Below are 23,798 nucleotides of genomic sequence, written 5' to 3'. Positions count from 1 at the left end.
TGTACTGGCTTTGGAGCATCGATGGCTCTTAACATTGCGTGTTACACCACGGCAGCTTTTTAACTCGTGTTGACTAGCATTTGAACGCAGGAGAAACGTGAACGTGTGCAGGGAGAGGCGGGGCAGGTCAGGGAGTGGGGAATACTGTATGTGGGTTGACCCAGAGAAGCCGGAAAACATAGTGGCTAATAATACAGGGACATGAGGAGGGGGTGGGGGGGACAACTTGTATTTTTTTTTGTTTGCTTTTTTTTTTTTTTTTTAAAGGATGCTTTAAGCAACGCGGCATTGAGAGGAGCACCCTGTCACTAGTGGGCAGACACACGGAGCATCCTGTGTTGTACACTGATAAATAAACCCATCCAGTCACATCCTCACACACACAAGAAAAATGTGGCCTAATGCATCCTGGGACAATGTAGCATATATGAAAAATTATACCAACCCAAAAAAAAAAAAACAAACAAACAAACAAAAAAAAACTTTAAACCACTGAGCCAAGTCACCACAGACACTGAACTTAAAACCCTTGGAAGAAGAGAGAGCAATAAGAAGACAGAGCGAGAGAGAGAGAGAGAGATCGAGAGAGAGAGCGAGAGAGAGACAGATATGGGGGCTGCTTATCAGAACCTGGCTAGTCTTCCCCAGACGGGGCATCTTCTTCCGAGCCGTCCTCCTCTTCATCGTCATCCTCATCGTCTGGGGCATCTTCCTTTGTCTTGGCAGGCGGCGCCGGAGAGTCTTTCTTCTCAACTTCATCTTCCTCTTCATCCTCCAGGGGGCTCTCCGGCTCCTCTTCCTCCTTGGAGGGGCACTTCTCCAGGGCCTTGGCAGCGCTGGGGCGACCCTTGCCCTTCCCTTTCATGGGGCTGGGGGTGACTGGGGCACATCACAACCACTTTACATCACCGCATTTAGGCTCATTAATCGAAACACAGAAAATAAAATAGTTTTTGGCGATTTATCCCAGACAGCAAACATCACTATGCCCCACCCCCTCAGTCCAATTCCATGGCAACATGCAGAAGGCCCCACCTACCTGTGGCCTTTAGCCGGGGCTTGGGGGATTTTTTCTCCTTCCTCTCTGCACGGCGTCCTCTGGGTGCTACCTTTCTGCTCTTCTTTTTGGAACGGCCGTAGTCGCTGTCATCATCGTCGTCCACCATGAAGTCTTCATCGCTGCCAGACTCCTCTGTGAGGGGAGACAACAGACCTTGAGAGGGGCTGAAGGAAACGCCACACGCCTCCACCTCCCCGGACGCTTGAGGTGTGTGGCCACTAGGGCTGAACGATTTTGGAAAATAATCTAATTGCAATTTTTTTTCTATAAATTGCGATTGCAATTTAAAATCGCGATTTTTTCCCACTGTTTTCAGGAAACTCTGTTTCGGCATTTTTTATACAGCTCAGATACAGGGTTGCCAACTTTTCAAGATCGCTTGGAGTGAGACTTGAACCTGGAGTGGGTGGCGAACGTAATTTGTTGTTATCGGGGTGGTGTAAAATGGACAAAATGTAAGTATTATTATTATATCGCGATCGATCGGTCGCCTGTGGTTGGCGCCAGAGCGAACTAGCAACTTGGCTAAAATATGTGCGTGAGGGCATTTGGTAGCGCATATCCAGTGTGTTTAACAAAGCCATGAAGCCGGGCTTGTTCACTATATTAACGGACATCATGTCTTTCACTATGAACTCCGTTACTGCCGGAGTTATTTCAGCGTGCCGCTTCGAATTATATCCATAAGGACTTTCACTTTCAAACGGTTCGGTCAGTGAACCCTGTCTGCTGGACCGCGGTCAAGCTATCCGCGCTTTTGCGATTCATCCGTGCTTTAAATCTTATTGCGCATATATGCGTGATTTTACGGTATTTCGCTGCTCACCGCATACTAAGGCTGTATAAGCGCAGAGAAACATTTTTTGCGTATTTCAAGATGCAGCACTGGTCGTTGGCATTTTAGCCTTACAAATATCATACGAGGCTTTGTGGTGTTTTTTTTTAATGCTGAAGGTTTGTAGTGTTACCTCGCGTCGTAGCAACAGTAGCAAGGCACATTTTGCAGAGTACCTGACGTTGAGCAGCATCTTTTTTAAAGCCAAAGTAATTTCACACAACTGATGTGCTGCCCCTCTTTGGTATTAGACTTTCAGTTGTGTCAGCTTCTGTCGAGCCTGAAGCCATTGTGCATCAAGTTAAAGTGCGCTGTGTTAACTTCACTTCTCCACCTCCCTGCCTCCTGCTCGGGTTTGCTCCGTTCGTCCTCGGCTCGGCTCGCTCCCAAGTCACGTGACCAGTTTAAATCGCAGCCTGTGCGATTAGAGAATTGCGTTTTAAAATATCGCGAGATTATCGCAAATGCAATTAATCGATCAGCCCTAGTGGCCACACCCCCTTTGTGGGAAGACTCTGCCCCCTGGCACTCCTGAGCAAAACACTCTTAGGAGCCTCAATCATGGCCACATGCAGTGAGCTGTTGCCTTAGTCAACACCCCCAAAACAGGAAGAAAAAGTCATGGTCAAAATGCCAGCCTGTCTTGAATGGTCATCGCTGTGGGTTATTAATCAAAAGAGGAACACACCAGTAGTGTAGTAGAAAACACCGGCACACAGCGCATGAGCCAAAATCTCACGTTCTTCTACAGAACAGAAGCAAAGAGGAGCACCACGGTCCTAAAGGGAGATGTGTATGAGGCATGTTCGCTGGAGGCAAAGTGCATGTACCACTAAAAGGTTCGTTACGCTAGCAGAACAGAGGTTGTGCACGCAGCAGAAGAACTCGCCAGAGGACACCGTCTCACTTCCACAGCAAACAAGCCCTAACCGTTCACACCACCGAGAGACCACCGAACCGAAGAGGACACGGGTCCCTTCAGGACCAGACTGGGACACTCGGGCACACAATCAGCAGCAGCAACACCTCTACTCCCATACCAGATAAACTTGCTCCTACCCACTTCATGGAAATTTCCACACAACACGGACATCATAATCAATAACGGATCACTGAAGAAGCTCTCTGCTCCCTATAAGCGGCTCAGGATCGCCCCCCACAGGCTCATCACTGAATGATTAATGATGAACTTCATAAGCTGATGGCTTAACCAACTCAGTCACTGCAACCAGAGTGATTTGGGGTAAGATAAATCTCCTGCTGGCCCTGGACCACTGAGGTTTTGGTACAGCTACATGCACAGTTGAAGAGCTCTGACTGGATTTGTTCATTCTCCAAATACTGCCAAGATATGGAATATACATGAAACACCAAAAAAAGAAAACGTCTGGAAAGTCACGTTTAAATATCTCCCTCAAACCTCCAGACTCTCAATCCTGTTTAAATACCACCCTCACAAACCTCCAGACTCAATCCTGTTTAAATACCACCCTCACAAACCTCCAGACTCAATTCTGTTTAAATACCACCCTCACAAACCTCCACTCAATCCTGTTTGCTCTCAGCTCTGCAATCATGTACATCTGCAGTGAGAATGAAGGCTTCCTCCAGAAAAGTATGAACCCAACACGCAGAGCGTTGGGCTGCAGCAGCTCCTCGCCTTACGTGTACATATATCAGCAGCCACTAAAATGGCATGTTCCTTCTTGTGCATTACGTGTACATGTATCAGCAGCTAGGGGTGTGTTTAAAAAAATAAAAAAATATATATATATATATATATATATATATATATATATATATATATATATATATATATATATATATATCTTTCGCTTCAAATCGATCTTCATTTGAATGATTCGATATCGATTTATGAAACCTGAGATCGATCTTTAGAATTAGCCAATTTTCCCCGCATATGCCTACCGTTTTAATGTCTGGCGTTTTATCTCGCGAGATCATCCTTTTTTTTCTTGAGCACCGCCACTTGGCTGGGGTGATCAGTTAAGCATGGCTGCAGCAAGAGTAAAAAAAATAAAATAAAATAAAAAAATAAAAACTGTACCTCTGATCCACATCTATGCTTCAATGAGTTACTAGTTCGCTCTGGCGCCAACCACTGGCGATCGATCGCGATATAATACTTAATTTGTGTCCATTTCACACAGCCACTCCCTCCAGGTTCAAATCTCACTCCAAGCGATCTTGAAAAGTTGGCAACCCTGCAGATGTATGGTTACATTTTGGATTCAGAAACCATGATGGTAGGGAAGAGTTGGATAAAAGCACAGCCGTGTGTAAACTGTGCAACATGGAGGTGAAATATTGTGGGAATACCACAAATCGGAGAAATCATTTAACGTGACACCATCCTGATATTCAAAAAAACGCCAGAACCCAAACAAACTCCACTAGAGAAGGCATTTGCGATTAAACTACACTAACCTACAAGTTTTCCCCGTGCCAAAAAAAAAAAAAAAAAAAACAGAAGTGCTTGAATTCCACCTTTTGAAGGTGTTATGAACCCTGCAAACATGACTTTGTTCATTGTGCTGAAGCGCGGCGCGCGCGAAGTTACAAAATTCGAGAGGTGCACGACCTCGCGAAGCGACAGTGCACGAGCGGAGCCACCGCGATTACGTCGTTTTCGGCGCGCGGACCCTCACGCCGGCAATATTGTTACTGCAAAAAGTAGCTGTCTCACTCCTCAACATGTTGATCAGCTCCTTTTCTTGCAGAAAAATGACAAATCTCCAAGATGTCAAAAAGCAGTCATGAATAAATCTTAGTTTTTGGACCTTAATGTTTACAATATTCAGAACTATGTTCATAAATGTTTGTTACATATAAAAAAAGAAAACTTAATTTGCACTTTAAAAGTCTGTTCAAAACCACTTTCAATGCCTTTTCTGGTAAAGGAGCTATGTGGAAGAGTGTGCATTAATTCATATTAAAAAAAAGAATGTAACTTGTTCACAGTATAAACACTAATATCTTAATACATTTTAATAAAGTTTGAGTGTTCCTTGTATCATTACAACATTTCACATTCAAACTACACTTTTTATTGTAACTGAAATGTCCCTACAAGAATCGATATTGAATCGGATCGAAAATCGAATTGAATCGGGACCTTGTGAATCGAAATGGGAAATCAGTGGTGATGCCATTTTAGTGGCTGCTGATAGGGGTGGGTGTGTTCCTCCTCGTGCGTTACGTGTACATGTATCAGCAGCCACTAAAATGGCGTGTTCCTCCTCGTGCGTTACGTGTACATGTATCAGCAGCCACTAAAATGGCGTGTTCCTCCTCGTGCGTTATGTGTACATGTATCAGCAGCCACTAAAACGGCGTGTTCCTCCTCGTGCGTTACTGCGGGAGTGGAATTACTCTCAACGGATGTAATCAACTGTACATTGGAGAAACCAAGAAAAGGCTTGAACACATTTAGACCATCAGAATTTAGGACTTATCGTTTGCATTTATTGTTTCCATGTCTAAAACCACACACACACACACACACACACACACACACACACACACACACGCAAAAGCTTTAGGCTGGTGTGGAAAAAATGCTGCAATGTAAGCACGCTTTGAACACTATGATGAAACCTAGATTTCAATTCATAGATCGTACACCATGGCAAGACTGAGCACAGCAACAAAGACCGAAAGCAGTTCCACTACACCAGCGGGGACTCCCGGGTAGACTCACACTGGGGTTTCAAAACATGCTGCACAAGCTCTTGAAGAAGCACAAAGAAACAGATCACATTGAGGACCATAGACACTGTGAGGACCACAGACACGTGGTCAGTCAAGAAAACTCGGTGAGGCAGATGAATTCATGCTCGGTTCCCTTTTGAAACTGGAAGGTGTCCAGCAGTGCCATCAGCTCAGAACCGACAAACTAGCGGGACACACTATGTACCGGTCAGAGAAGTCTGGCCAGATATGACCTTCATGCACGAATTGTGACCAAAGCCATATCTTCACCATGGAAATGAGGCCATTTGACTCAACCAAGTATGAAGACGCAGGAACCGGGCTGCAGAAGAGCAGCGGCCAGCGAGAGGTGGAAACAGTGGAGCGTGGTGGAGGTTCCACAGTGGAGCGTGGTGAAGGTTAGGGGTTTAATTTCAGTAAATGGAGTTGTGGATGTGGTCAGGATTAATGGTCCTCAATGCTGAGAAATATATGCAGATTCTCATTTGTTATGCAGTTATCATCAGGGAGGTGTCTGACTGGCTCCAAATCTTTCCTGCAGCAGGACAACGACCCCAAAGATGCAGCCAATGTCATCATGAAACATTTTCAGCATAAAGAGTCTTGGAAGTGATACAGCCCCAACGGAGACCCGATTAAGACACTAGGTCTGTCTGGGATTACAGGAAGTGGCAGAAGAATTGGAGAAAGCAAACATCTGCAGAGCTGAGGTTGATTCTTCAAGGTGTTTGGAACAATCTCCCTTCGGAGTTTCTTCAAAAACTGCCTTCAAAGCAGCATCAGTGTTTCTAGGTACACTTACAAAGAGTGGTCACTCCAGGTTTTGACTTGATTTAGATTTCTCTTTTGTTCATTCACTTTGCATTGTGTTAATTGACAAACCAGACACTTCAATTTCTAATCTATGTACTCACTAGTAACCTGTCTTTAGTAGCGCACAGCTGAACATAACCAAACTAAATCAATCATATCTGTATAAAACGTAATTTGTACTCTCTCAGTAAACATGTTTGAATATAAAAATTAAGGAATATAGTACATATTTGTTATATAACCCCAACCACAGTACTGTAGGGGTTTATCTCCTAAAGCAGGGGTGCCCACAAGTTTTCAGCTTGCGATCTACTTATAACAGGCATGAAAATGGGTCAGGGGTTAAAAAAAAAGGTGAGAGGGGCGGGGCATGTGACGTCATGGGGATACGGCGACGGGGGGGGTGGGGGGGGGGGGGGGGGGTTGCAGGTGTACGGGGATACAGCGACAGGTGATGCCAAATATTACAGAGCCCGTAAGGTGACATCATGTAAAAAATATAATAACGCGTGGCCACGACTTACTAACGCGTGCAAACGTGATAATTAACGCGTGCGAACAAGATAATTAAGTATTACTTTATATAAAGCCAGGTTTACCTTTATTGGGCAGTAAGTTCGCGAACATCCCTGGGGAAAAAAAACTTTGTTGCCGCGTGTGAAAGGCGACATTAGTATCTCGTTCCCACGCGTTAATAAGTCGTTGCCATGCGTTATTTTTTTTACATGATGTCACCTTACGGGCTCCGTAAAATATAGTAAAATCCATAAAAAAATTTTTTTGACTGTCTTGTCAATGGATTCAATGTACGGAGCCAGATCCGTAAATGCGAGAAGCTGTTTTCGCCATTCCGGATGGCTTAGTCAAAATCATTACGTCTTAATGAACCAATAAACACATCAGCTGCAAAAATGAGTGTACAAATACCACGGTTCACGTGTTTTTATTTTCCAACATGGGCTAAAGCACAGGGTAGACTCAAACGACAAGCGTTTACAACTTCATCTTCAACCTTTTCAGCCCCGGCGCGAATGGTATCCTCACACGTCCCTGGATTCACCAGTTACAACTACAGACACACTAGAAAAAAAATCTTGTTTCTCATTTTATGTCGCCGTTAACTACACGGGGTTGACGCGAACTTAATATGCCCATCTACCTATTTATCACAAGAGCTTGTGGCTATTTCTGACAGTGTTCAACGCTGTAGCGAACTGCAGTAACTTTGTTTTACCGCAAAATATGAAAACGATTGAAACCATTAATAACCCAATTAAATCCACTGGGAAATGTACGATCTGGTAAATGTAGTGGTAAATGTACGATCTGGTAAATGTAGTGGTAAATGTACGCTCTTCTGACTTGTCCGCGGTGTAGCACTAGGTCCTGCTTCTCGTCCTGCTTAGCAGTAAATGAATAACATGAATGAAGAACGTTCGTATGATTGAACGCTATTTGGCCTCTATGAAGGTTCTGGGCAGAAACTGCTGGAATTGCCGATTTCGGAAGTGCTCTGTTTGCTTATTAAGTCAATATGATCATTAAAATATATACATATAATCTCCCGACCCCCCCCCCCCCCCCCCAAAAAAAAAACTCCTCGAAACTACACGATTCACGTAGGTCACCCTTTTCGACTTCAAAACGGCGAATTTCGACGAAAGGTGACAGATTTTCATGCCTGTTATAAGATGACCAAGTCAGAAAGATCTACCGGGGGGTTGGGGGTTGTGAGGTGGCGAACGAAAATTGTTGAGCGGATTGCAGATTGGCTACCATGAATGTCAATCAAAATACAACTGTCAGTGCAGATGGGCAATTCATCTACTACTTTTTAATGTCACGCGATCTACGCACATTCCTTCGCAATCGACAGACACTTCCTTCGACGTAATGAGCACCCCTGTCTTAAAGCCATAGCATGCAGTCGTGTGGCCGGAGTCTATGTTGTCTGTTCTACCTGAATCCTTAGCATGCTATAACATTTGTTCACAAAAGATGAACAGACTGCCTAATCTCTATAATCTCTTAAACTCAGCAACAAAGCTCTGTATTCTACTGCCACCAAACTACAGTGGCCCATAACACCCCCTGCTGGACAAAAACCCTGAAGGGCATGTAATGTGCAATGGTGACGGGTCGTCGGGGTAGTGTAGCAAACGTCCTGCCAAGAAGCACAAAAACTCCTGGAGTCAAAAATACAGGAGAACACAGGAAGAAACACAAGCACCAACTGCATGTGCTTTATTCAGTGCAGAGACGATGATTTATTCATACCACTGTGAAAACTGAACCCAGTTACACCAGTATAGTAGTTATCCAACATTCACCTACAGCACAAAAACTGGAGCTTAAGATTAATTCGACACTTAACAGTCCTATTGAGATGAGTGCGCATTACACAGCCATCAGACTTTCAATCTGGTTTAGTCGCTTACTTACAAGTACAAGATTATTCATCAGTTTATATGTTTGAGCATAAAAGCAAGCTCACTGTATTGTTATTCAACTTCCTTTAAATGACAGCAAACGAACTACGGTAGCTACTTTCGCATTAAATATCTAACATATTGGTGCTGACATTATCTTTCTTCATCAGCCATTTATAAACGTTACTTGATAGACTGCATAATGTGCAGAGTAGGCTAATTTTCCCCATTATGACCAGTCAAAACAGCATCATGTGATGTTTTTCCAGTTCCACTGAAACACACATTCATGGTTCATAATGAACGCTCGGTAAAATGGTAGACGACCCAGGTCAAAATCTCTAGACACTTCTGCTCCTAAATTAAAATGTGAATTTTTAAAACAAAGGAGAAACAGACGCAAGCGTTTTGATCGCAAAACGCCTGGTTAAAGGGGTAAGGGCTGTCACGGCCGAGGTAGACCGAGTTCCACCATGAAGGGAACAGACTTACGGTCCATGTAGGCCTGGTCTTCTTCCTCTTTGTCCTCATCCTCACTGCCCCGGTCTCCCAGCAGAATCTCTCTCTGTTTGGAGACGGCCTTGGAGGCAGCCTGCCTTACCTGCCTCATCTTCCTGCTCACCTCTCGGTCTTCATCGCTATCATCTGCACACACAAGCCCACACCGTCAACGGGCCTCGATGCCCCTCACTTCTGCTGACAGGGTTGGGACTAGGTCAGGATTATACGTAGTTTCGTTAATCTTACGGATTAATGGTCAGAGGTGATCTGAACGGAGACGGTGCCCCTACCTGAATCACGCTTTCTTTTTTGCGACTGTTTGCTGGGCTTCTCCACTTTCCCCTTCTTGCCTTTTTTACCCCGTTTAGCTTCGTAGTCGCTTCCTCCATCTTCTTCATCCTCACGTTCCTCCTCTTCTTCTCCAAAGTCATTGTCTTCCTCGCTGCCAAAGTCATCTGATTGGTAGGAGTAAGGTTTAATGACACAGGTCTACCTTTCAGATCAAGACTAAAACAAACAAAAACCAACCCACACATGGCACACCGCTTACCTGCTGAATCATTTTTGGATTTGGAGAGTTTTTCATCCGAGTCATCACTGAAAGAGTAAACACAATCAAGTGATGAGCAAAAACACAGGACTAATCATTTACTTTGGATTGACTGGACACTGTACAGAGTCAGCACACACTTATAGGGGTCAGGTGGAGGAAGTAGATTTTAAGGCCGCTAATGAAACAAAGCCTAGCAGTGCCGTCTGCAGCATGCAGAGATGGGAGAGCAGGTACAACGGCACATTGGCGCACTCATCCGTGAACCCCGAACTCTTGTGCACAAGCATGGTGTTTACCTTTCGTCCTGCGAGTTCTTGGACTTCTTGTGCTTAATTTCACGAGGAGCTGCACGCATCTTCTTGGGCTTGTCAGACTCTCTCTCGTACTCCTCTGGAAGAGGAACAAGGAGAACGTGGATCAGGAAAAGCATCGCACGATTCACTCAGTGCACCCTCTTCACGCTGCAGTGTGGCTACACCCGGTCCAACCACACAGAACCAACTCCATAACACAGAGCTTCTCATGACATTTCTTCACAATACTAGATGCTAACAGGATCTCTTATGGGGGGGGTGACTATTTAGGCCCCGGTTAAGCCAATCCAAAGTGTAAAATTTGTTTTATAGAACACACATCATAGACTTTTCTAAACTATTTATCTGGAAACCTATTAAAATGTTAACTGCTTTTTCGTTTACTATACACTGCAGTTTCCACACACATTACATATATGAATATCCAAAGATTTCAGGCGAATAACTGCAGTGCACTGTAGTAAGAGATTAGACATGTATTAAATATTAAAAACAGGTGTGGTATAGTACACAAGACTTCCAGAGAGACAGGACAGAGGTCCTTCATCAAGCTTTATGGCCATATCCCATTTCCTTGGAAACCTTGTGAACTTCCCAAATACTTACTATATTTTGAGTGATATTATTCATGCACACACAATATGCATTTGTGTGCATACATGTACACAATATATGTAAATCAATCTCAGAAAACACCAAATTTGTTAAATAAGAAACCACATTTTTTAACATGGTACATTTTTGTAAGCTACTTCAGAATCACAAATTTCTATACAATCTTATTTGTCCTGATCATTCAGCACTCATGTGTAACAAAGGAAACCAGGACCCAATTCAATGTGTCAAGAAGTCTTACACAGGACATTACCTGCATCATCGGATTCATTGAACTGTGAATAATTCACCACTTTCCTGTTCCTGTAGAGTAAACAAAATGTAGTATTGTTAAGTCCATAACTTCAAAACCAGTAGTGAGCAAGAGATCTGTAGAATGGTACAGCACCAGGCTGTCAGGTACAGGAGAAACCCAATAATTCAGAATATCAACAACAGTAAATGCACTTAATACTTGGTCGGGGCTCATTTTGCATGAATTACTGCATTAATGTGTTGTGGCATGGAGGCGATCAGCCTGTGGCACTGCTGAGGTGTTATGGAAGCCCAGGTCGCTTTGATGACATTGTCCAGCTTGTCTGCGTTGTTGAGTCTGGTGTCTTATCTTCCTCTTGACAATACCACACAGATTCTCTATGGGGTTTAGGTCAGGCAAGTTTGCTGGCCGATCATGCACAGTGATACTGAGGTCATTAAACCAGGCATGGTTACTTTTGACAGTGTGGACAGGTGCCAAGTCCTGCTGGAAAATGAAATGTCCTTCTCCAAAAAGCTTGTCGGCACAAGGAAGCATGAATTGCTCAAACATGTTCTGGTAGATTGGCTGCGGTGACTTTGGTCTTGATACAACACAGTGGACCTACACCAGCAGATGACATGGCTCCCCAAAACATCACTGATTGTGGAAACTTCACACTAGACCTCAAGCAGCTTGGACTGTGTGCATCTACACTCTTCCTCTAGACACTGGGACCTTGACTTCCAAATGAAAGGCAAATTTTACTTTCATCTGAAAACACCACCTTGGACCACTGAGCAACAGTCCAGTTCTTTTTCTCCTTGGCCCAGGTAAGACGCTTCTGGCATTGTTTCTCAGTCACGACTGACTTGACATAAAGAATGCTACAGGTGCATCCATGGCCTGGATTTGTGCGTGGTGGTTCTTGAAGCACTGACTCCAGCAGCAGGCCACTCCTTGCGAATCTGCCCCAAATTTTTTGAAAGACATTTTGACAATACTTTCAAGACTGCGGTTATTCAGGGTGCTTGTCCACACATATTTTCCTTCCACTCAACTTTCCATTAATATGCTTAGATACAGCACTCTGAACTGCCAGCTTCTTTAGCAATGACCTTTTGTGTCTTATCCTCCTTGTGGTGCGTGTCTATGACTTCTGGACATCCCTCAGGTCAGCAGTCGTCCCCATGATTGTATAGCCTACTGAACCAGACTAAGGGACCATTTTAAACACATTTGGAGGCCTTCTGTGTTAATTGTTTAAATTTTCTGAGATAATGGCTTCGGGATTCTCATTAGCTGTAAGCCATAATCAACATTAACAGAAATAAACACTTGAAATAGATCACTTTGTCTTGAAGCTATACAATATATGCATTTCACGTAGAGGTGGGCGATATGGGAAAAAAATTGTATCACGATTTTTTTTCATAAAATCACGATTTCGATTTTTTATTACGATCTTCCATCAAATAAAAAACAAAAAAATTGGGGCTACAAAGCGTTCTTTTTAAGCAAATTTAAATGAAGGATATTGCAATTTTCCATGTGCAAAAATTGTAAACAAAAAATTTAAACAACACACGTGACACTGTCACGTAGGGCTACTCAATTTGTCTCCATTTTAAACACTCGCCACCCCACCCCCGTCAACTACTTTGGGCTAGTTTAGGCTGCTGAAGGGCGGATTTTACACTGACTTTGTGCGGGATATTTTTGTAGGACCTGGCAACCCTGCCTGTTTCTAGTCTAGTTCAATGTATTTATAGTCCCCGTGTCTCCCATGTCGGTATCGGTTATTTTGTGCTACTTATATGTTTATTCTCTTGCCTCGTTCATGCTCTAGTGGATTTAACTGTTTCTGTTTCGTCTTCGACGTAAGTACGTTCAGCCTAGTCTTTGTTTCCCCTGCCTGGTTTTGTTCTTTGTGCCACCATGCCCGTTTATATTTTATGTTCGGACTGCCTACATGTTATGACCCCTGCCCGGTATTACGACTCTGTCCATTCAAGACGCAGTTTGAAGACGCAGTTTGCTGTGATTGGTCAGTCATACGCCCTACGTCTGACGCATCGGTGGGAACCAGCATAAAAAAGTAATTGCGCTGATTGGCAAAGGCGATCTATACGATTTCTCTAATTTGGTAGATCACCTGCAATTCTCCACTCGTTATCGCCATTCACGATTTTATATCGTCATATCGTGCACCCCTAATTTCACGTTTTGTATAGAATAACTGAAATAAATGAACTTTTAGATGATATTCTAATTTATTGAGATGAACCTGTAATTTTAACATATCATGTCAAAACAGCATTTCAATTAGGTTTCATTCCAAAAGTTAAGCTCTGCCCTATTTAACTACTCTTGCAATGCAAGACAACTGAATGCAACAAGCAGGTACGAGGGGTAAAGGGAGAAGACACAACAATAGTGTCAGGAGGTACCCTAGAAGAACATTAAACAAGATTCAAAAAGCTAAATTACTGGTGCACTTTGGGTGGGGGAGGAATGGTTCATTCTAATCAGCTACCCTCTATTTGACTAGTGCCCCTCTGACCAAAGTGTCCAATGTCCAGGTCTCGTCCCTAGATGTACCGACGTGTTCCTCACGAGCGCTCCGACTCGGGTGACGTAAGCGCGCGGGCTCAGTCGCGAGCTGTAACCCAAACCACGTATCCTCTCTTCTCTTTCACCAAAGCCTTGGTAGCCAACACGAGATCTACCGTCTCTCTCATATTCATTTTTCCCCCTAGGTTACCAGAGCAGGTATCAAAATGCAGGATAAATGGGAACCATTTAACCGAGTCCTTTGACCAGCCGGAGTAATCTAGCCGAGCCACGCCTGGCCAAAGAAAGGTGAAATGGTAGCGGAGCCGCGCGAAAAAACACCGCCCATCTTTCTAAGGGTTATATTAGAGGGAAAATGGATAACCGCATTTTTCAACGAGTCCTCGTCGGCTTTAACTGGGATCTCATCGGGTTATATTCATTATCCGCTATGTTTTGTTTATGCAAATGCAAAAAAATGATGCGAGGTTACAAATTACAGCTGGAGTGCGCGCGCAACGGGCTCCAGTCACGGTGGGGGGAGGGGCTCGTGAAAAAGAGACAAAAGTTGAATTTACGGTGTCCGTAGGCGTGCAAACGTTTCTGTTTAGACACCCTCTGTACTTGTTCAATAAAACCACGGCGCAAGATGGAAATCCAACGTCCATTTTACGTGATGTGTTTGTTTAAAGACGTCGTTGGCAAATAACGGCGCAGGCTTTTGCCAACAGCCATATTAGTAACTGTTACTTATGGTGTCACTCCGTCCGAACATCCCTCACACGCGTTACATTGTTGCATTTACGTTTTAGATCACCGACTCGGTGTCGTGACCTTCCTGCATTGTACATTGTGCTCGGCCGTCGTGGCCGCTTTCTTACAAACAGCACGAACGGTTAAGACATCTTGGCCTTAAATCATTTGCAGCTCGTTGTGCTGCAGGCTACTTTGTGTCTGCCTTCAATTCACCCTCGCAAATGCGCTACATTTATTTTCTATAAAGCTTAAAGCGTAAAACGCAAAGGAGGTGTGGTGGCGTTGTGCCCCACTCCGCCCCCGTCTGACATCATTCCAGCAATGTTCATTTAGCGCCATCAAAATGAGAAAGGTCCGCAGCAGTGTCTTTCCTCAAACGCGTTTTGAGCAAAGACCAACAGGCTACCGTCGATCAGTTTACAGTCTATTGTTTCCAATTTAACCTAATAATGTTGTGGAATTTATCCCCTAATGTGCACGTCTGGGTGGGTATTTCAGCGACATTGTGATACAGGACGCACAAAATCACACCCACGGGCCAATGGCACCTTCACTGAAGGATTCCACCAACACTCCCAACCTTCCCAGGATGAATGGGAGGCCATATTCTTGAATTTGCCACCGAGAAAACAACGAACCTGATTATATTTATCGCCACACACATCTCAACATAGCGTGTCGGCTAAGTGATGATTCACACATATCGGCTATCAGATCCCCAGACGATGCGAGATAGAAGCGCGCGCAAACATTATTTCCAAAAGGGACACTTGAAACCTAGTCGCACTGCAAAGCCTACTGTGAGCAAACGCGTGCACGAAGCTTGGACATTTAGAATTATTCAGTAAAACAGCAAAATTAATGTCCAAAAGCTAACCAATGCTGGCACATGCGTGAAGCCAACAAACTCCAGAGTGCATGCAATGCAGCGCGTGCGGAGGACATTAAATCCACGTACCTCACTGGTCTTGACATTTTTGCAGGAATACTGTGTGGAGGTTAAAAATGTAAAACAGCAAAAGAAAATCAAGATATAATAAAAACCGAAATTGTTTTACAAACCGGGGGACTCAATGTGACGTCGTAGAAACGACGTCCTCTCCCAATCGTGAAACTAAACAACACGAGAAACGTCTCTGTTGTAGTGAAGGATTTAGTTTAATTTTTACCTTCAGCTACTCAAAATGGTGAATAAAACAAACTGAAACTGCAGCCCTCGTGCAACCTAACGCTCGCGCACTGGGCGGGCATTTTGGCGAAAGACCGCCCATTCTTGCAGCTGTATAGAGCGCGTTTTCAAACGTGGCTTACGATTGGACAGTTCGAACGATCGTTTGTTTTGTGGTTGGTCACTTCAATTGTCTGCTGAATCAAACCGTGTACCCTCCCCCCTTGCCCGGATAGGTTGAGGGGGCACTGCTTAGAAAACAAAAAGAGCCCCTTATTAGATGCAAGCTGTCCCAGTTTAGGTGTAAAATAACATTTTTGGTCAGTTTCAAACTGAAGTTCACATTGAGTAGGTAGATAACTGATTAGGATTTTCAATTGTGCAGAAATATTTACAAGTGTTTCCAATTCATTTACCTTCTTCCTAATGCCAAATAGCATTTTTGGCTAGTTTGAATAACAAACACACACAGGAGGAATAGAGACAGACAGACAGCTACACTCATAGGAAAGTGAAAAGGTTAAGTGTTTACCTTACAAAACTAAACACAAAATTAATAGAAGGGAAACCAGGCCATAAAGGGAATTAAAATCCAAGCTTAAACACCCTGAGACTGTGGGATGTCAGCCATTGCCCTGAAGGTTTTAAAGATTTATCCGAGGTAGTAGGAAACTGCAATGACTAGTTTGTTTCAGTCTTGCATTGCAGTGCAAGTTAGCATAGGCTAGACACTTATCATGTTCACAGTATGTCATGCTCTGTGTGGTCAGAATTCTTGCACTCAAAAGTTCATTTTTGTCATATTACTAAGGCAAGGTTAACATGTGTGCCTTTCTTTGTTACTCTGCTATATGGCTCTTCAGTCAGGATGTGGAATATTCTTTGCTCAGTGGATATTGAAGTGAGGAGAGGGAATGTCACCATGGCAACCAGGTGAGCCATCTCTCCCTCTCTCTCTTGTTCACTCTCTTTCCAGTGCGTAAGTTGTTTGCATTCCTGTAACCTTCTATAACCTACAAACACACCATGGTATAAGTCTCCAGGTAGAAAATCTCAGCCTGTGATGACTACACATCCTTCATATTGACTGCTAAGGCACAGCGTGTCACAGAGGCCCGGGGTGCTTATTTTGCAGCAGTTAGGTGTATTAAAATCCTGACCTAACAGAATCTATAGAACACAGTCACATTGAATTAGAGTTCACTCAGTGAAGCAGTATTGATGTTCCATGGGCCTACTGAACACGTTTGCTGATGTTTTTGGTGAAACCTTCCCTCTAGAAATGTTAGCTGAGGCATGTGACTCAAAACAAGGGATGTGTGGCAAACTGTGTCAACTGTGTCAAACCTTATATGGACTTCAGTTCCTTATGTGGTTTTCAGTCCCTTATGTGGTCTTCAGTATTTATGTGGTCTTCAGTCCCTTATGTGGTTTTCAGTCCCTTGTGTGGTTTTCAGTATTTATGTGGTCTTCAGTCCATTATGTGGACTTCAATCCCTTATGTCGTCACCAGTATTTATGTGGTCTTCAATATTTATGTGGTCATCAGTATTTGTGGTGTTCAGTCCCTTATGTAGTCTTTAATTTTTGTGGCGTTCAGTCCCTTATATACTCTTCAATATCTATGTGGTCTTCAGAATTTATGTAGTCTTCAGTTCCTTATGTGGTCATCAATATGTATGTGGTCTTCAGTCCCTTTTGTAGTCTTCAGTATTTGCGGTCTTCAAAATTTATGTGGTCATCAGTATGTATGTGGTCTTCAGTATTTGTGGTCTTCAGTCTCTTATATGGTCTTCAGTATGTATTGTTTATAGTGAAAAAGTAATTATAACAAGAAAACCATTGTATACTCATTGTTTTGGTTAAACAGCATTATATGCTAAACAGATTATTCCATGATTAGTGTTAGAAGATCTTTATGCACTGACACAGCCACAATAACCTAGAGTGAGTGAATATGAGGAGGTCAGCATTATGCTGTAATTATTCTGTGTGTCTCTGTCTGTACATATTGATATTGGTTCTTAATAGAAGAACTTTTAAAAATACATATACTCCATAGAATGCCCTAAGAACCGCATCTCTAACAAATAATTAGAGAGTTGATGCATTTTTCTTCATAATCCAGGTGTAACAGCTCAGTGTTGGAACCTGTGACAGCCTGCAATTCATAAAATGTTGTAGGTATATTCTGCTAGATTCGAAGCAATATGGTAACATGTGAGACATTAATATTGCTGAGTGATGAGCACATGTGTTTTCAGACCAAGTTGTGAAGAGCCTACGCTGAAATTAAAACCTTACAGTCGTTTCTTTAAATAGTATTATACAATGTCAGTGGAAGCTAATGACCACAAGAGGTCAGTACAACCTTGCTTTAAGAAACAATCTATGGAGGACTGTCACTAACAGGAGGTTGACAATAATATACTTCAAAGGAATTACGTATTTACACGCCCTGAAATGGTACGCAAGCAGTACAACACAGAATCTATATGCAAACAGTAGAAAGCATTTCAGACTTACATATCAGAGATCACATACATCCACTGGAAGCCGTCTGATTACCTGACATAATTAACACGATGACGTGATCTAATTTATTTATTCATTTTTAAAAGTTGACGAACTCTCGTGTGCTCGTGTTTGGTTGCAATTGTTTGCAAATAGACAACATTTTAGACTTGTTTTAGAATTGTTTGTAACATTTGTAACTCTTAATTTCAACAGCATTTGATGACTTTTGCTTTGATTAAAAAAATTAAGAATTATAAATGTAGAACTTATTCTAGAAATAAAATGGCCTCTGGCGGATAGAAATGTGTCATCCGCTACGGCTTTGTTCTTATTGAAATGAGCTGCTTCGGGGGGTATAGAAGCCGGTGTTTTACTTCCAGCCATGTCTTCATGTTGGTTTCAAAGTCCTACCGCGAGCCATCTGGAGCTCGCCTGCGATTAGGCACCAGCGCTGCATTCAGTAAACGTCTGAGAAGCGTCGTCTTTTGTTGTTGTTTGGGTCTTTTTTTGGGGTGGGGGTGTATCATGAGACGCAGTTGTTGTGAGGATTCAGGGAACTGCCTAAGACAACACACACACACACACACACACACACACACACACACACACACACACACACACACACACACACAATGTAAAATGGAAGTTCGGGAACTTTCGGAGTTAATTGACGCCCGCAGTTCGAGCAGATACGCGAGAGACATCCTGAGTTCATGTGACCACAGTGCCGCTGTTTTTCACAGCAGCCTACGCCAGCTCAGCCTGCAGATCCCAGCAGTGTCCAACTGTCAAACCCACTGCCACGAGGAGCAGCTGACTGGTGCGCTTCCATATGTATGAGATTATTTCAATTCCTCCTTTAGGTGAAACATAACAACCTGTTATTGATCAAAGATTACACTAATATTTATTTTAGGAGTTAATTTAACACTTGGTATTGATATTATAATTATTACTGACCTATTTAATTGAAAATGGCACTATGGAACAGTGTCCACTAGGAGTTGATTGTTCTGCTGTCCCCTAAGAAGAAACTTAATTTAACCTCATTTTTACATACAAGTCAACGGGTGTATTGTAGGAGAAACAAGTGTGGTATAGCATTTCAAAATGAGTCAAGCATGTTGTGCGCGCACACATCCAGTGTGTGTGTGTGTGTGTGTGTGCGCGCGAGTGCGCGCGCTGAAGACAGCTCCGGGGATGTGGAGGATGTATTTGAATACATTTCCCACTGAGCTGTGTGATGCACAAGTATCGCTGGGTTCAACCGTGGGACACGGCTGCTAGAGGCGCGCGCCCCGTCGCCATGGAGCCTTTACATTTCCCTCGTGCGCCATGCTGATCCGAGTTTGCGCGAGAGGCACCTCGGGGCACGTCCCCGCCATCACCTCTTTAGGTCGGCCTAAACCTCGCGCCTCTTCGTCCAAATCAGTATGGCACTGTAAATGTCTCTCCCCCCTGTCTGCAGGAGCATTTAATGTGTCTGACTCATGCTAAATGCGCTGTCTTTACCCCCGCTGTGTTATGCCCACTTTCTCATCGTCACGCTAAAATCAAGGTGGAAGTTTGCACCTTTTCAAGGCTTTTACTTTGCACCAGAACGGAACTTGCTCTAGGCCAAATCAACATTACCCGCATCTTTATAAACTGCATCGTATAATACTCAAGCTGCTCGTGTGGGAGAACCTCTGGGAGTGAGACGCGTTCAGAGGGCACCAGGGACACTGGCTCATACTGGTGACTGGGCACAGATCAGCGTCTCTCTGCCGTATGTTCAGGGGGTAAACAGAGAGCGCGGATTGTGTCAGAACTCTCCATCTACACAGATGTCGCCCACCTGTTAGGAAAGTCTGCTTGACGCCGCATTCCCGAGCCGATAAGGAGCTATGTCAGGTTAAGCCATATTCCGCTGTTCTGTCGAGATACAGGGAGATAGAAGGCTGTATGTGCGCACATGTTTAGACGCGTGTTTGTTTGCCCCTATGATGGAGGGCAGGCATTGGGTGTTGACTCACAAAAGCGCGTGTACTCTCAAGGATGAGGCATTATTAACGTATCCCGGAGGCTGTTTGATGCTTTACATGTCACCCCGTTGATAAAAATTTCAAACCCCCTCTCCTCTTTTCTCCTTCGGCTGCATGGTTGTTGAGAAGCTGTCATCTTTTTCTGCCGTCTGCAGGGAAGGATCAAAGAGTGGAGGGGGTGGCTAGAGAAACAGAGAGAAAGAATTAGGGGAGAGAGAGAGGGAATGAGAGAGAGGGGAGAGAGAGTGAGAGGGAGGAGAGAGCTGTTCGGGGTGAACCAGAGGACGCATCTCAGTAAATATGGTAACCCAGCTGATGTGAGATTGAAGAGAGGTTGCTTTCCTATAAACATATTCAATTAAAACGTCAGACTTCAAACCGCATACTGCCGATGAGCAAAAAACGGATTTAGAGTTTCAATCGTCTGCCGCTGCTGGTGCTGCTCCCTCTTTAAGTTGGTTAAGTAAGACTTCTTTTGATAAAATAATCATCACTTTGCCGATTGGCAGATTCTGGCCTCGATATGCATCCCGCTGAAATGTATTGATCTTACTGTATTGGCACAGACGTTGAGATTTAAAGATCTCTCCAATAAAATAAATAAATAAAAGAATTAACAAATAAATCGAAAAGTAGAACCAATAAAAGGGGGAGGGGGCAGTGTATTTTATTTAAAATAACCATTTGGATGTAGCACTGAAGTTGCCCAAGATCACATGCACCTTGCGCCTTACGATGGTCCCCCGCGCGCCACAGCAGATGTGTAATTCTCTCTGGCACGGTCCGGTGTTGTTGCACTCCGCGCGGCTGACGCTAACGAGCCCGTCGCGGTTCAGGATGCCGTTATGTTCGAGGTCTCGGCCAACCTCGACGGTCAAACGCTGTATGCGATTATTCGGCAGTTGCACTGTTTACGTGACGGTTTACATCAGCATGGCTCCGATCCCCTGAAGCGTGCTGTCCCGGAGGACCCCCCCATTCTGACAAGCCTGCAAGGCAGTCCTGGAAAAGGCCCGGCAACTGCTGTCTGACTTCACCCAGCCCAGAACTGCTCTGCCATGCCTGGGAAGGATAGAGATATTCAGGTTTTGACATGACACTGATTGCGTTGGATTGCGTATGACAGTCTGATTTCGGGAGGGGAGGGGGCGGGGAAGGGGGCGGGCGCGGGGGAGGGGCTGGTCTGGCGTCTTGATCGCTTTTGCCAGCAGAGGTCACTAGTGTCATCGGATGGTCTTTATTTGTTGCTCCATCGACAAAGAAATTTTTTAGTTAATTGGAATTCATCACACACACACACACACACACACACACACACACACACACACACACACACACACACACACACACACACACACACACACACACACACACACACAATTTGAAAATTGTTCTGCTTTATTATTAAATATTTATTTTATTTTCCTATCAGATCTTTGGAAGGTTTCTTTCAGACTGGAACAAAAGATGAAATATGAGATAAAATATTTTTATTTATACTGTCAACAACATCATTTGCTGACCTGCGGGCTTTGTCCTAGGCTTGTTGGCCTGTCTTGCTCTCCTAATTCTTGCAATAATATTATTATGAGAATTTTCCCAAGACATTCAGATTCTGTGTCCTAATTACCCTGATATAATGATATATATGATAGAGAACTCACCTCACAGTCTCCTCTGATTATTAATGAAGAGAAGAGAAATAATATTTTTGCTATTTTTTTATTTACAAAAAAATACATGCATAAATCAATCATCAATTAAAAATGTTGTTTTTTTGTCATTGATGGATGTGATGGATTTGTGTTGAGTTTGACTTCTGGTTTTTCACATCTTATTTCTGGACCTTTCCCCCCCTGAAAATAAACATATTAAACAAAAGCTACAACAGAGGACACCTGCAACAGCAGTACTGTTAATTAGTCGTGGCCTTTTGGACAATTTGTTAGGTTTGTCTGAAGAGTGGTGTCAGCACCAATATAAAACACAGTTGTTTATTATAGATCTGTGGGTTTGATTCACACTATACACATAGGTGTTTGCCACATTACTCGAATGACTATATGCAACGATGACTGGCTTTCCTTGGTAATCTGTTACACACCTGTTGAGCAGTATATTAATCTGCTTTAACTCCAGGGTGCAGTGTGACCAGACAGTATTTGCCACGTGCATGAGTGGACACAGCGTTGCTGTCTGAGAAGAGGCCTTTCACCCAGAGGCCAGAAGTCCTATCCTGACATTTCTGTGAACATCTCCCAGGTGAACGTCTCCCAGGTTTACTTCTCCCAGGTGAACATCTCTCCGTTCCTCAGTCTGTTGGTGCTCCTGCGATCGTGAGCAGATTCATAGCTTTTCCCTGCAGGAACCTCTCCACCGTTTCTTCAGTCCTGTTTATCCGTACACTCTAAAACACATTCCATACATCATGTTATAAATTCCTTATGTCACGTTATAAATTCCTTATGTCATAAGTCTCTGCACTGTGTGAATGTAAGGGCACGGTGCTGGTTGGTCCAGATATAGGGAAACACTGCTAAACACACAGTTTCTGAAACATGTTCATTTCTTCTGTTCTGATGTAGGGTTGGAATTAATAGACATCCCCCTGTGCACATGTAAATACTCTCCAATCAAAGCTCACAACCTACTGCTTATCCTCGTACTCTTTCAGCTCCAACGTTCTGCAGTACAGATGCAGACTGTATCAGTGTTGAAACGCTTGCGGCCAGAGCTGCTTGACTCGTGCAGTAATCCTCGTCTATCTCCCAGACTGAGAAAGTCTGTTCGGACACTTTCCTGGTGCCCTGTTCTGACCTTGATGGTGTCTTTTCTCTCTGGGTAAGTATGGATTGCAGTGTGAGCTCCATCACCGTGATGCACGGACTACGGGCCACTCGCTGCCTCGATTGATCTCTCGGTGTAGCTCTATGGATCCATCGCACGTTTCCATCACAGCTGTGCCAAATCTCCTCCACTAGCGTTGCTCCTGGGCAGCGGAAAGCCATGCTGAAAATGGATGTCCTCATTACCCAGAATTCCAGTGGTGCACAGAAGTATTAGAACTTAATAGATGTTTTAATGGATTAGTGTTCATTATTACAAATGTGCAGTGACGGGAGGAAATGTGGTAGTGTGTGTGAGAGGATGCTGACCCACACTTGCAGAACAGCAGCAACGCAAAGCAAGCAAAAGTTGACAACACAAATCCATTAAAAGAAAAGCACAACGATGGCACTACAAATAAAGCTGGAAAACTTTTTTTTTTTTTTGCAGTTATAGAAGCAATCAAAAACCTGCAACCTGACACAACATTAACATGAAGCCCAGACACACTGGCATTTACCACAACAAAACATTTGCAGAGACGCTTCATACGAGTGGTTTCTACTCGCAAGCCAACAAAGAATCCATCACATCCACAGCAGTGAGACTTACGCATGCAGCCCCGTGTTCATCCTCAGTGAGGAATGCGGTTCACGGGCGGAGGGATGTGCAACAGACGTGTGTTGTGCCTCCAAAAGACATCTTACGCCATGGACACCCTGATCTGGCCCCAGAGGGAGCTGCAACCTGCCATGGCTTCCTCGCCAGAGTCACTTGGATTAACAAGCGCTCTCTTTAAGCTCTGACCCATCAGGCCTCTCATTATAAATAGCCTCCGCCACCAGATCGAATAATTCCTGCAGAGCT

The 23,798-nt window shown here is 43.8% G+C and overlaps 1 protein-coding gene and 2 long non-coding RNA genes across 3 annotated transcripts in view; 1 reads left to right on the top strand and 2 right to left on the bottom strand.

Annotated features, from left to right (window-relative positions):
- Window positions 1-226: 226 nt before the first annotated feature.
- On the bottom strand, window positions 227-15,636 carry nucks1a (nuclear casein kinase and cyclin-dependent kinase substrate 1a). The gene is made up of 8 exons (XM_077006341.1): window positions 15,355-15,636; window positions 11,106-11,155; window positions 10,220-10,313; window positions 9,921-9,967; window positions 9,661-9,825; window positions 9,362-9,514; window positions 1,040-1,192; window positions 227-879 (listed from the first exon to the last, which is right to left on the bottom strand). The coding sequence occupies exons 1-8, from the start codon at window positions 15,369-15,371 to the stop codon at window positions 635-637; spliced, it is 924 nt and encodes a 307-aa protein (XP_076862456.1). The 5' UTR covers window positions 15,372-15,636; the 3' UTR covers window positions 227-634.
- A 331-nt stretch (window positions 15,637-15,967) lies between these two features.
- Window positions 15,968-22,820, top strand: LOC143514756 (uncharacterized). The gene is made up of 4 exons (XR_013130951.1): window positions 15,968-16,225; window positions 16,428-16,497; window positions 22,245-22,397; window positions 22,691-22,820. It is a non-coding gene; the product is annotated as an uncharacterized LOC143514756 (long non-coding RNA).
- LOC143514752 (uncharacterized) overlaps window positions 21,849-23,798 on the bottom strand; it is a 51,764-nt gene continuing 49,814 nt past the window's right edge. The window contains exons 5-6 of the long non-coding RNA XR_013130947.1: window positions 22,210-23,114; window positions 21,849-21,961 (exon numbers count right to left, since the gene is read on the bottom strand). This is a non-coding gene — a long non-coding RNA (uncharacterized LOC143514752). The remainder of the gene's footprint in view (window positions 21,962-22,209; window positions 23,115-23,798) is intronic.

Source organism: Brachyhypopomus gauderio, chromosome 1, assembly GCF_052324685.1.
Source record: "Brachyhypopomus gauderio isolate BG-103 chromosome 1, BGAUD_0.2, whole genome shotgun sequence".
NCBI classification, from domain to species: Eukaryota; Metazoa; Chordata; class Actinopteri; order Gymnotiformes; family Hypopomidae; genus Brachyhypopomus; species Brachyhypopomus gauderio.
Note: the sequence above shows the minus strand (reverse complement) of the source record. Positions and strands in the feature narration are given on the sequence as shown.

Coding starts and splice junctions, on each gene's coding strand:
- nucks1a (XM_077006341.1), bottom strand. Junction 10,314..11,105: donor CAATGAATCCGATGATGCAG/GTAATGTCCTGT, acceptor TTCCTCTTCCAG/AGGAGTACGAGAGAGAGTCT. Junction 880..1,039: donor GCCCCGGCTAAAGGCCACAG/GTAGGTGGGGCC, acceptor GATGTGCCCCAG/TCACCCCCAGCCCCATGAAA.